This window comes from Lepus europaeus, chromosome 4 (assembly GCF_033115175.1).
Source record: "Lepus europaeus isolate LE1 chromosome 4, mLepTim1.pri, whole genome shotgun sequence".
Taxonomy (NCBI): Eukaryota; Metazoa; Chordata; class Mammalia; order Lagomorpha; family Leporidae; genus Lepus; species Lepus europaeus.
Window position 1 is genome coordinate 109,838,484 of NC_084830.1, and position 12,668 is coordinate 109,851,151.

At 37.0% G+C, this 12,668-nt stretch overlaps 1 protein-coding gene across 5 annotated transcripts in view; it reads right to left on the reverse strand.

Moving 5' to 3' along the window:
- The window catches only part of RANBP17 (RAN binding protein 17), a 364,714-nt gene that overhangs the window by 341,515 nt on the left and 10,531 nt on the right, over positions 1–12,668 (reverse strand). For all 5 annotated transcript variants that reach the window (XM_062188701.1, XM_062188698.1, XM_062188700.1 and 2 more), the window contains 3 exons: positions 11,197–11,343; positions 9,545–9,635; positions 3,017–3,183 (listed from right to left, as the gene is read on the reverse strand). In XM_062188701.1, coding sequence (XP_062044685.1) covers positions 3,017–3,183; positions 9,545–9,635; positions 11,197–11,343 — 405 coding nt within the window. The remainder of the gene's footprint in view (positions 1–3,016; positions 3,184–9,544; positions 9,636–11,196; positions 11,344–12,668) is intronic.

Consider the following 12,668-nt stretch of genomic DNA (forward strand, 5'->3'; position numbering starts at 1 on the left):
GCTCAGATCATTAAAGATTTTAAGACTTAAAACAATTTTTAATAAAAAAAATTCACAAAAGTTGCTGGTACTCAAAGGAACCATGAGGTACTATTTTTGAGAACTAAAAATACTAAAATCAATTGCCTTTCTCATGACTCAAGATTAAGTGAATTCATATACCCAGGAAACAAGTGTTAAATATTCCATGATTATACTATAATAACTTTTTTTTTTTTTTGACAGGCAGAGTGGACAGTGAGAGAGAGAGAGAGAGACAGAGAGAAAGGTCTTCCTTTGCCATTGGTTCACCCTCCAATGGCCACCGTAGCCAGCACGCTGCAGCCGGTGCACCGCGCTGGTCCAAAGGCAGGAACCAGGTGCTTTTCCTGGTCTCCCATGGGGTACAGGGCCCAAGCACTTGGGCCATCCTCCACTGCACTCCCGGGCCATAGCAGAGAGCTGGTCTGGAAGAGGGGCAACCGGGACAGAATCCAGCGCCCCGACCAGGACTAGAACCGGTGTGCCGGTGCCGCAAAGCGGAGGATTAGCCAATTGAGCCGCGGCACCGGCCACTATAATAACTTTTAAGACAAAACATTTTTTATTTCTTCTGGTCTAAAATTCAGAAAAGTGTGCTAAAGCCCAGCTTAAGCTAAGCCTATCAGCTACTAAAGTGAAAACTTCAGAAATTTAGCCTACAAGAATGATTTCAATTCATTCAGTTTTCGATCTTGATTTTATTCTAAAAATAACTGTGAAATCTATTCCTGTCTAATGATTCTGGATGAACTATCTTAGTAAGTGACAAGAGGGAAGGTACTATTGCATTCACTAAAATTACAAAGTGAGAAGCTCACATATCACTAAACTATCCTTCTGCCCCAGTGTAACCTGATCTAAAAACTAAAAGGTTTAGGTCAAAGTGGGGAATCCTTGTTCTGTCAAGGTCCACCTGGATATTTATAACACCATTTGCAGGTCATATAAAATGATCAACTTAAAAATTTGGGGCTTGGGGGCAGCACTGTGATCTAGTAGGTTGAGCCTCCACCTGCAGGGCTGGCATCCCATAAGGTTGCTGGTTCAAGTCCCAGCTGCTCCACTTCCAATCAAGCTCCCTACTAATGTGCCTGGGAAAGCAGTGGAGGATGGCCCAAGTACTTGGGCCCCTGCACCCAACTTGAGAGACTTGGAAGAAGTTCCTGGCTCTTGGCTTCCGATCTGTCCAGCTCTGGCCATTACAGACATTAGGGGAGTGAACCAGAGGATGAAAGACCTCTGTCTCTACCCATCTCTATCTGTAACTCTTCCTCTCAAATAAATAAATCTTAAAAAAAAAAAAATCAGGGGCTAGCATTGTGGTACAGTGGGTTAAGCTGATGTCTACAACACCATCATCCCATATGGGCACCGGTTTGAGTCCTAGTTGCTTCGCTTCTGATTCAGCTCCCTGTTAATGTGCCTGGAAAAGAAGCAGAAGATGCTTCTGGGGAATATCTCTCTCTTCCTCTCTCTCTCCCTCTGTAACTCTGCCTTTTAAATAAATAATATATAAATCATTAAAACAATTAGCTTGCTATAAATTTACTGAATTCCAAGTCCTGCCTGTGGTTGCCTAGGTAGTTCCAGGCCAAATGATTTCCCAGGCCTTATATGGCCCGCAGGCAGGATGTTCCCCACCCCAGCTTTAGATGATCAACTATTTGTTTGCCAGGGCTTTAACAACATGAATAAAAGAGAAGCATGATAATCTAACATTTCATATTTTGAGCTTCCAGCATTATGCTATATGATAAAGTCACATCTTACACAAGATTTAATTTTAAAGTTATTGCATAAGAAATAAAATATTAATCAAAATTGCCAATTTTTCCTGAAGAATTGTGATAGATCACTGCTTCCTCAGCCAGAACAAGCTACACTATTTTCCTGACATTAAGCATTACATTTTTAAGAAAACAATTTGCATCTTCAAATATCTGAATCAGGGCAGGCATTTGGCACAGTGGCTACTTGGAATGGCCACATCCCCTATCAGGACATCTGCATCTGAGTCTCAGCTCTACTACTAACTCCAGCTTTCTGCTAACACACACCCTGAGAGACAGCAGGTGTTGGCTGAAATGTCTGGGTTCCTGCCGCCCATGTGGGAGACCTATACTGAATTCCTAGCTCCAAGTTAGGTCTGGCCCAACCCTGGCTGTTGCAGGTATTTGGGGAGTGAATCAGCAGTGAGAGTTCTTTCTCTGTCTCCATGCCTTCCAAGTAAATTAACTGGGCAGGGTGTAACAGTCATAAGAAAGAGGCATACAGAAACCAGGAACAAGCTCAGTTTTCCCCAAACCACCCTAGGACTGTCATCACTCTGTGGATGACAAGTGGACTCCCTGGTACAACTTAAGGAGCTTCCCAATTTTATCGTCCAAATATCTGAGTCTGTATAAGTTAAATATTGTATGTGCATGTGTTATGACTTTAATCACTTAAGTTAAAAACATTCTTGAGAAACTGGTATAGTCAATATGGTATAATATACAAATGAAAGTATTTAGTGTCAAAAGATTTGTTGAAGTGCTAGTTCTATGCATTATTAGGTCCCTGAGTGATCTTTCATAAATTATTTAACATTTCTAAGCCTCAGTGTTCTCAAAATAAAATAATTTCATAGAGATTTAAAGAGTATTAGACAATATATGAAAAGCATTATACACGTGCTTTGTATATACACAATACATAGATGTATGAAGGTACTCAAAAAGTTCATGAAAAAGAAATTAAGTGCTAAGTTTATTTTTGAAGATCCCTCATATATGTTATAAATGAAAGAACATATTTCTGAAATTAGAAAAGATTATTATCTGCATTCTTGGTTTGGAAGTTATATAACAACATGGTCTTCATTTACTAACAGTAAACAACATAGAACCCAGAGGATAAACAATAAATCATAATTAATATGGCATTGGTAGCCACAAGTCATACAGCCTCTAAACTAATAAAAGCAAGTAGTGATGCTTCAACAATGCCTTCTTACCTGAAGAAATTTTTTCACATCAGCAATAATTTCTCTGAAGACAAACTGGTCTTTCTGAACCTCAAACCACCCCAACTTAGTGATTTTAGCAATGACTTGAATAAGAGCTTGTATGACAAAGGGAGCCAGCTTGGGTTGTGATGCCACATAATTCAGAATGTAGTTTCCTATAAAGAAAAATTCTGTGATCATTTGGATTTTTCAGATATATAATGTAAATCATGCAAAGAAAAAGAGGAGGTAATAATGTGCCCTTTAAAAGGTAAACCCTTTCTTCAAGATATGTACTTATTTATATAGTCAGTTCTTTAACATGCCTTGCTTTGAATTTGTTCCACCACATGTGATACAACAGTGGATAATTTGAGTATAAGAACAATGTCATTCTGTTTCAGTTTAGTAAATGCCAATGATAATAAGTGAAACAATACAACCTCATTATTAACGGTCCAAATAATTAGGAAAAGCCATACCAAGAAGAAAAGGAATTGTTCAAGAATACACATGGGAAAAGAATATGTGTCACACGGGAGACATATGGGAGAAGAATACAAAAGAATATGGAAAAATCCCACACTGTTGTTAACAGAAAGCTATGTCCCAGAGGCTCTCTGAGTGTCAAACGGCTACATGACAATAACAATATTTAGCATTTATGGTGTTAAAAATTACAAAGCGCTTCCCATCAAACAACTTTCATGTGACTCTCATAGCAATGTGAACATACTGCCATTGTGTATTACCATTATAGGTTTATAGGCCAAAAATATTAAGGTCAAAGAGTTGAAATGACTAGACCCAAATTCAGTTTGTTTTGGTTTGTTTTGATTTTGTATTTGTTTACTGCTTCCAGATACTAGCCAAGCCACACATTTTAATAGTATTATTAAATTGAATTAGCAGTTCAAAACTCTAGTCCAAACTTGTAGATGATTTTTGGAGTTGTCAATCACTGGACCAATATTTAGAAATCAGCTCATTATGAGAAATTAATATGAAGTACATATTTATCTGGGATCAAGTAATAAATATGGCACAAAGTATATCAGAAAAAATATAAAAAGAAATAAAAGAAAGGGGAAAGATTGCATTTCTACTTTGGCCCCAAAATTTGCTAGCTAGCAGGTCATCTGTGAAAAGACTAAAGAGAAAGTAATTACCTCAAAAATGCTTTGATGGAAACAACTCCAAATTCCAAGAACACTTAAAAATATGAGCTACAATCTATGCCAAGAGAGCTAGCTTAATGAGCTATTTGAGAAAAAGAAGAAAGATGGAGAAAGGGAGAGAATTAAAGGAGGGGGTAGAAATTTGAACTTAAATGCATTTTTGGTGAGAATACAAAATGATGCAGGCACTTTGGAAAACAATTTGGCAGTTTCTAGTTAACCATAAACTTATAATGCAGCAATTCCAGTAAATTTACTAAAGGTAATTGTACACTTAAAACAATGTTATGGCATACAAATTTTATGTCAATAATTTTGTTTGAAAGAAGGGAAGAAAGGAAGGATGAAGAAAGGATTATATAAGTAACTAAACTGAAACTACACTTTCATCTGAACAGAAGATAAAACGAATAGCACTCCAGTCTAAGGGGAAAAAAAAAAAAAAAAAACATAAGAAAAGGTACCAAGGCAGGAGTAAGATGGCATGAGGGGGAAGATTTCATGGGAAAACTAATAGGCTAGTACCAATGAAGACGTAAAGGTCCCTAAACAAGGATGGTCCTTCAAAAGTAAGCTCATAAAGGAACTACAATACTAGGCTAAGAAAATGATATTTCACTGATGAGCAATGGTAAGCCATTGTCAATTATACTAAAAAAGGTTAAAAAAATGGTGTGGTGAACACAGAGGAACTGTGGGAAATAATAAGATATATAGACTAAGATCATATGAGAAAGGATGGAGGATTTTGTATTTGATGTAATAAGGACAACCTGACTGTTAAAGCCATTCTTTGCATTGTCCATTCTAACTCACGTCAATCTTTCTACTGGTAAATCCCAGTTAGATACACCAGGTCACAACAAATATTCTAATCTATTTGCAGAAACAAGAGTGGTTAAGTCCAGCTAAAGAAACTAATATAGGAAACCAATCACCATTTTCTTCAAATAGTCTTGTAAATTTCTACTTTCTTCCTTTTTTCCCCAAAATTTCCCTTAATGATGCATTACTTTTTTTAAAAAAAAAAGTTTATGAGTACATATAATAATTCACTTACAATGTGATTAGACCCTGATAAACTCATCAAAAGTTAAAAATATTGTTGCTTGAAAATACAATTAATATATACAACCTGCTAAATGCTGCTTGGCAACACAGGACATTGTATGTAGGACGTCACTTGTTGACCCTTGTGACTGTGGGACTCAGGACTCACTGGAAGCTGGGATTATCTTTTGTTGTCCAGGATCTCAAGAGAATGTTGTACTGCAAATCACTAGCTCAGGAAAACTCAAAGTATGGTTTCTACAGAATGCACCTGAATTTCTCACCACTGCATAGTCAAAAAAAAATTGGTAATCAGACCATCCTAAGTTGGGGGCTTGTTTTTAAACAAGGCTTCCATTTAAGTTATATAAGTAAGTCAAACAATCTGAATATACCTATTAAAATTGAATCAATAATCTTCCAAACCAGAAAGTAACAGGCCCAGATAGTTCACTTTTGAAGTTTACCAAACATTTACGGAAGAAATTATTCTGATTCTCTATAATATCTTCCAAAAGATAGAAATGGAGGAAATTCTTCCTAAATGATTCTACAAAGCTAGCATTACCTGATATCCAAATCAAAGATATTACATGAAAACTATAGACTAATATCTCTCATGTACATGGATGCAAAAATCTTCAACAAAACAGCACCAAATTAATATAACAAAGTATAAAGGAAATAGGCACCACAGCAAAGTAAGATTTATCCCAGGTGTGCAAGGCTGGCTCAATATTCAAAAATTAACATAATACATCACATGAAGACGCTAAAGGAGAAAGATAACATGATGTTATCAACAGATGTAGAAAAAGAATTTACAAAATGCAGTATCCACTCATGGTTTTAAAAAAAACTCAGAAAACTAGGAACAGAGAAAAATTTTTTCAACTTGATAAAAAATATTTATAGAAAAACCTACTACTGGCCGGCGCCGTGGCTCAACAGGCTAATCCTCCGCCTTGCGGCGCCGGCACACCGGGTTCTAGTCCCGGTAGGGGCACCGATCCTGTCCCGGTTGCCCCTCTTCCAGGCCAGCTCTCTGCTGTGGCCAGGGAGTGCAGTGGAGGATGGCCCAAGTGCTTGGGCTCTGCACCCCATGGGAGACCAGGATAAGCACCTGGCTCCTGCCATCGGAACAGCGCGGTGCGCCGGCCGCAGCGCGCTACCGCGGCGGCCATTGGAGGGTGAACCAACGGCAAAAGGAAGACCTTTCTCTCTGTCTCTCTCTCACTGTCCACTCTGCCTGTCAAAAATAAAAAAAAATAAAAAAAAAAAAAAGAAAAACCTACTACTAACATCATATTTAATAGTGTGGAAGCTTTTCCCGAAAGATAAGGAAAAAAGTAAGATATTCCCTGTCATTACTGCTTCCCAACGTCATACTAGAATTCCTAACTAATGCAATAGGACAAGAACAGGAAATAAAAGGTATACAGACTACGAATGTCACTTTGCCCACAAGTGACATGACTGTCTATATAGGAAATCCAAACTAATAAATGACTACAGCAAGGTTATAGGATACAATGTTAATACACAGAAGTCAATCATTTTCTTATATCAGCAACAAAAAGTAAAACTTAAAATAAAAAAACCCAATATTGTTTACATTAGCAACCCCAGAAAATTAAATGCACTGGTATAAAAATAACAAAGTAAGTATAAGACCTATGTGAGCATAATTATTAAACTTTAATAACAGAAATCAAAGATCTAAACACTGACAACAACAAATGTTGGCAAAGATGTAGACCAACAAGAACTATCATTCATTGTTGGTGGAAATACAAAATGGTACAGTCACTTCAGAAAATAGGTGGTTTCCTACAAAAATGAACACTCTCACTGTTTTATCAAATAATCATGCTCAAAGGAGTTGAGACCATGTCCACACAAAAAACTTATATATATATACATATGTTTTTAACAGCTTTATTCACAATTGTCAAAACTTGGAAGCAACCAAGATATCCTTCAGGAAGTAAATGGATAGACTGCAATACATCCAAACAATGAAATATTATTCAGCACCAAAAAGAAATGAGGTGTTAAACCACAAAAACAGTGGAGGTACCTTGAATGCCTATCACTAAGTCAAACAAGCCAAGTCAAAAATCCTACAAACTTCATGATTTCAACTATGTGACATTCTTGACTCGGTAAAAAGACCAGGGATTGCAGGAAAGGATGGATGAACAGGCAAAACACAGAGGATTTTTAAGGAGGTAAAGTATTTTGTACAACTCTACAATCATAAATACATGTCATTATACATTTGTCAAAATCCACAGAAGATAATCATGCATCAGTGCACCACTCTTGAGCAGGATGCTGATAGTGGAGAAGTGTGAGAGAAGAGGTATATGGGAACTTTATGTACTTTCTTTCCTAATTTTCCTGTAAATACAAAAGTGCGCTAAAAAAAAATTATCTTTCAAATGCATGCGCGAAAAGTCAAATAAGAAAAATCATAAGTTGTATGTATGTTTAAATTTTTTTTTTTTTTTTTTTTGACAGGCAGAGTTAGAGAGAGAGAGAGACAGACAGAGAAAGGTCTTCCTTCCATTGGGTCCGTTGGATCATGCTGTGACGATCCGAAGCCAGGAGCCAGGTGCTTTCTCCTGGTCTCCCATGGGGTGCAGGGCCCAAGCACTTGGGCCATCCTCCACTGCACTCTCGGGCCACAGCAGAGAGCTGGACTGGAAGAGGAGCAACCGGGACAGAATCTGGCGCCCCGACCCGGACTAGAACCTGGGGTGCCGGCATCGCAGGCGGAGAATTAGCCTAGTGAGCCATGGCACTGACCATACTGTTTAAATCTGTATTTCTTCTTCTTCTTTTTTTTTTTTTTTTTTTTTTTTGACAGGCAGAGTGGACAGTGAGAGAAAGAGACAGAGAGAAAAGTCTTCCTTTTCCGTTGGTTTACCCCCCAAAGACCGCTGCGGCGCCGTCCATAAATCTTTATTTCTAAAACTACACACCTCTCTCTCTCTCTGCCTCTCTCTCTCTGTTGTTTTCTCAAATACACATATAAGGGCATGGATAAATCCTTCTCCAGATTTTGTATAGTGCCTAAGACTCAGGGTGCTTAAGAAAATACCAGTCAAATATATGAGCAAATGTCATATCCTTACGTGATTTTGACCATTCAAATTTGAACTTAAATATTAATCACACATAATGCATTTTAATTTTCTGATACAGAAATATAAACCACATTACCATTGAGGCTGAAGAGCAAAAATGAATCAACAATCTATTTCTAATATGAACAAAGACAAAAAAAAAAGTCCCACAACTTAACAGAGCTTTGTCCATAAGAAATGCACTTATATACACATCCATCCAAAAAACCTTAAAATTATTGCTTCTGAAAAGTATACTGCTTCTTTATAGAATCAGTTTCCCACTTGCAGTAAGTACCAAGCACTATCTATCAATATACAAATCATCTCCCTGATAAATAGGAAACCTCTTTTGGATTTTTTACATCCATCCCAAATGATTTCAACACTGCATCCAAGATATTTTGGAAAGTTGACTTTCTTGTCATTCAGTTGCATGCCATGTTAAGATAATGGCTACGAGCATACGTCCCACACAGATTCAATAGGCTTGAATTACAGTTCTTTTATTTCCTAGCTGTGTGATCTTCAGTACATGACAGAGCCTATCAAATCCAATTTCCTCATTTGTAAAATTAAGATAACTCATAGGGGCCGGCGCTGTGATGCTGCGGGTTAAAGCCCTGGCCTGAAGCACCAGCATCCCATATGGGTGCCAGTTTGATACCCGGCTGCTCCACTTTCGATCCAGCTCTCTGCTATGGCCTGGGAAAGTTCTTGGGCCCCTGCACCCACGTGGGAGACCTGGAGGAAGCTCCTGGCTCCTGGCTTCAGACTGGTGCAGCTCTGGCCATTGTGGCCAACTGGGGAGTGAACCAGCGAATGGAAGACCTTTCTCTCTCTCTCTCTCTCTCTCTGTAACTCTGACTTTCAAATAAATAAATAAATCTTTAAAAAAGAAGATAACTCATAATTTTGTTTAGTGGATAAAATGAGAGTACAAATATTAGCAAATAGCATATATGATAAAACTGCTAGCTATTATTGCTTATTAAACTAAGAGAAACTTTTTGATTACATATTGTTTTGTATTTAGTAAATGAAACTTAGACACTCATCTTTAAAAAAAGACATAATCAAAAATTTCCAAGTCTGACAACAGTTTAGCACACTTAAAATGGAAAAATTATTTTTAAAGTACAATTTGTTTTTTCAAAAAAGCATAATAAACCACTTACTGATATCTATCCTCTGTTCAACAGGTAAAGGATTGACTCGGCTGACAAGCTTTGAAAGACATGTTGCTGCAAGGAGCTGAGCATAGGATGTCTGTAAAGAATAATTTTTATTTATTATTATCACAAATGAAATTAATACAAATTTTACGATTGGAACATGTACAATTGATAAAATATATTTGTTTATGATACACACAAGTAGACATACACAAACAATCCCTCCTAAGGGATTGTTAACTGAGGGAGGTATAGGTAGTTATCTCAGACAACAGCATGGAATCAGGAGAAATAAATGATTATGAGCAAGTTAAAATAAAACGCTCATTCCACAATCTACACATTTCTGTTACTATGATTATCAATGCATATCCATCTGGCCTCTGATTATCCCTTCAGAATCATTTGCTTCACTCTTCACAATGCTCCAATCATGACAGCCTTTCAGTTCTTTTCAATCCTTCCCCATCGTCACCCCTATGTTCCTTCATACCCGCATCTGACTACTCTCTCTGTGGTCATCAGTTGGCTTAATAGTATATCCAAGCCCTCTAAATAGATGTTCATCCTTTCAAGTTCAGTTCAGTTATTCACCCTTAGGAATTTTTTTTAAATGTCCTCTCTTTTTTTTTTTTTTTTTTTCTAGACCCATAGGTTGGTAAACTATGGTCCATGGACCAAATCCTGTCTATTTTTGCACAGCCTCTGAGCTATGAATGGTTTTTACAATTTTAAACAATTGGAGAAAAAAACAATATTTTGTGACATGTGGAAATTATGAAATTCAAATTTCAGTGTCCACAAATAAAATTTATTAAAACAGCCACATCTGTACATTTACATACTGCCTATGGCTGCTTTCACATTATCATGGCAGAACAGAAACCATATGTGGTACTCTTTGCTACCTACTGTTGTTGCTCAGAGCACCATAAACACAGTGAAAATAGTTCTAACTCCTCAGCACCTAGAATGCTATGGGTATTGCCATGACATGACATGTACATTTCATTACTATTAGAGCATATCCATTAAATCTAAACAAAAAGAGAGAAAAGTAGATTTCAAATGTCTACCTTTTAAGGTGTAGTAGAATGTAGATTATTTTGTTACTGAATTAGATGGCAAATCAACATGCTTTTTATGCAATGGTACCATAGCTGTCCCAGAAGAATACAACATATGTTGACAATGTTAAGACTAGTTGTATATTTAAGTGTTTACTAAATGATTGCCTAATGAATGGCTATGTGTCTAGAAGGGAGGTAAGCAAGAGCTAGTCAGCATTCTTCTGAATAATCTTTTTATGTTTCAAAGTTAATTATAATCTGCTCCTTCCACCAAATCTTTTATAAAATTGTTAGGCAACTTCCTATAACTGTGATTTTTGCCCATTAATATGAGACATAAAAATGGCTAGAGGAATCAGAAACTATTTCCATTCACCCTTACTTCCACCTCCTCACTCTTCATTTAGTTTGCATCGCAGGCTTTCCAATTCTTCCCGTGATTAATCTCTTTGATAATGAAATAAACTACAGTAAAAAGACATGTGTGAGCGTCTATCAGTTATCACTGCCAACACACACGAGTTCGTTAACACTCACATGCATCTACTGATCTTTCATGGTTAACTGCTGTTATCAAATACTTACTGTTCCTTGTTCTAACAGAAGTTGACACTTGCTGAGACATTCCGGGCTGTCAATAAGTTCCAAGAGTGCTTTCTCAGCCTCTATTCTTTGTGTAAGATCAGTCCCTATGTAGAGATGAGTACATAGCGCTTCCAATTCAGCCAAATTCTTGAGGGAAAAGAAAAGATTAACATTTAACTTGAATAAAAAATCAACTAACCACATAAGGCAAATTATGCAAATATCATGCCTGTATGATATTTTTCAATATATAACAGAATATATACTATATTATATGCTATATAATATATAGTATAATATATAATATATATAATAGATATTATATATAATATATAATATATACAATATATACTATATTATATGCAAGTATAAATTAAATTTCCATAGTTCACAATCCATTTAACTACACAACTGAGGACTATTCACCTAATCTTCAATTGGAAGTAATTAATATGAAATATATAATAATAAATAACTATATAGATATGTTTCTTGAGCTCCAACTACTTACTAGGAGACACAGTGGCAAACAAAACAGACACACTTCCTACCTGATTTATTTACTTAAAAATTAACAATTCTGGGGCCAGTGCTGTGGCGCAGTGGGTTAATGCCCTGGCCAGCAGTGCCAGCATCCCATATGGGCGCCGGTTTGAGACCCGGCTGCTCCACTTCCAATCCAGCTCGCTGCTATGGCCTGGGGAAGCAGTAGAAGATGGCCCAAGTCCTTGGGCCCCTGCACCGGCGTGGGAGACCCAGAAAAAGCTCCTAGCTCCTGGCTTTGGATCGCCGCAGCTTCTCCCATTGCGGCCAATTAGGGAGGTGAACCAGCGGATGGAAGGACCCCCCCCTCAGATGGAAGACCTCTCTCTCTCTCTCTCTCTCTCTCTCTCTCTCTTTCTCTGCATTAAAAGGTCAGTACGGCTGGTAAACAAGCAGTAAGGAGGAGAGACCAGATGAAGCTACAAATGGGTAGGGGGAATGATCATACATAAGTTATAGGTTAACTGTAAAATTTCAAATTTTAAAATTATAAATATATCAGTTGTCCCATCTTTTTTATAAATACATGCTGATTTGGGGCTTGTAAACTAATGACTCACACTGCTACAGATAAACTACTTCACATTTTCAGGAACTATCACTTGACCCCATGATATTTCCAGCACTGTAATAACTAGTTATCATGTTGTAGCTCCTACTTGATTAGCACAAAGACTAACTTATTTTTTTCATAAACGCAATCTTGTCTGAAGATACAGACCCAACGGAAACAATCTGGAAGAATAACTTTAAAATGAGGAATGTTCATTTCAGTTTAGAAGAATTTTTGTTAAAGGCCTCTTTATTTCACGTTGATTTTAATTAGAATTATTCTTTAGAGGTTAAAAATAGTGGCACAGATTTTAATATCATGCAAGCATGTAAAAAAATGACCATGCTTGAAAAAATCCTTTCTGGTCTGATTTTGT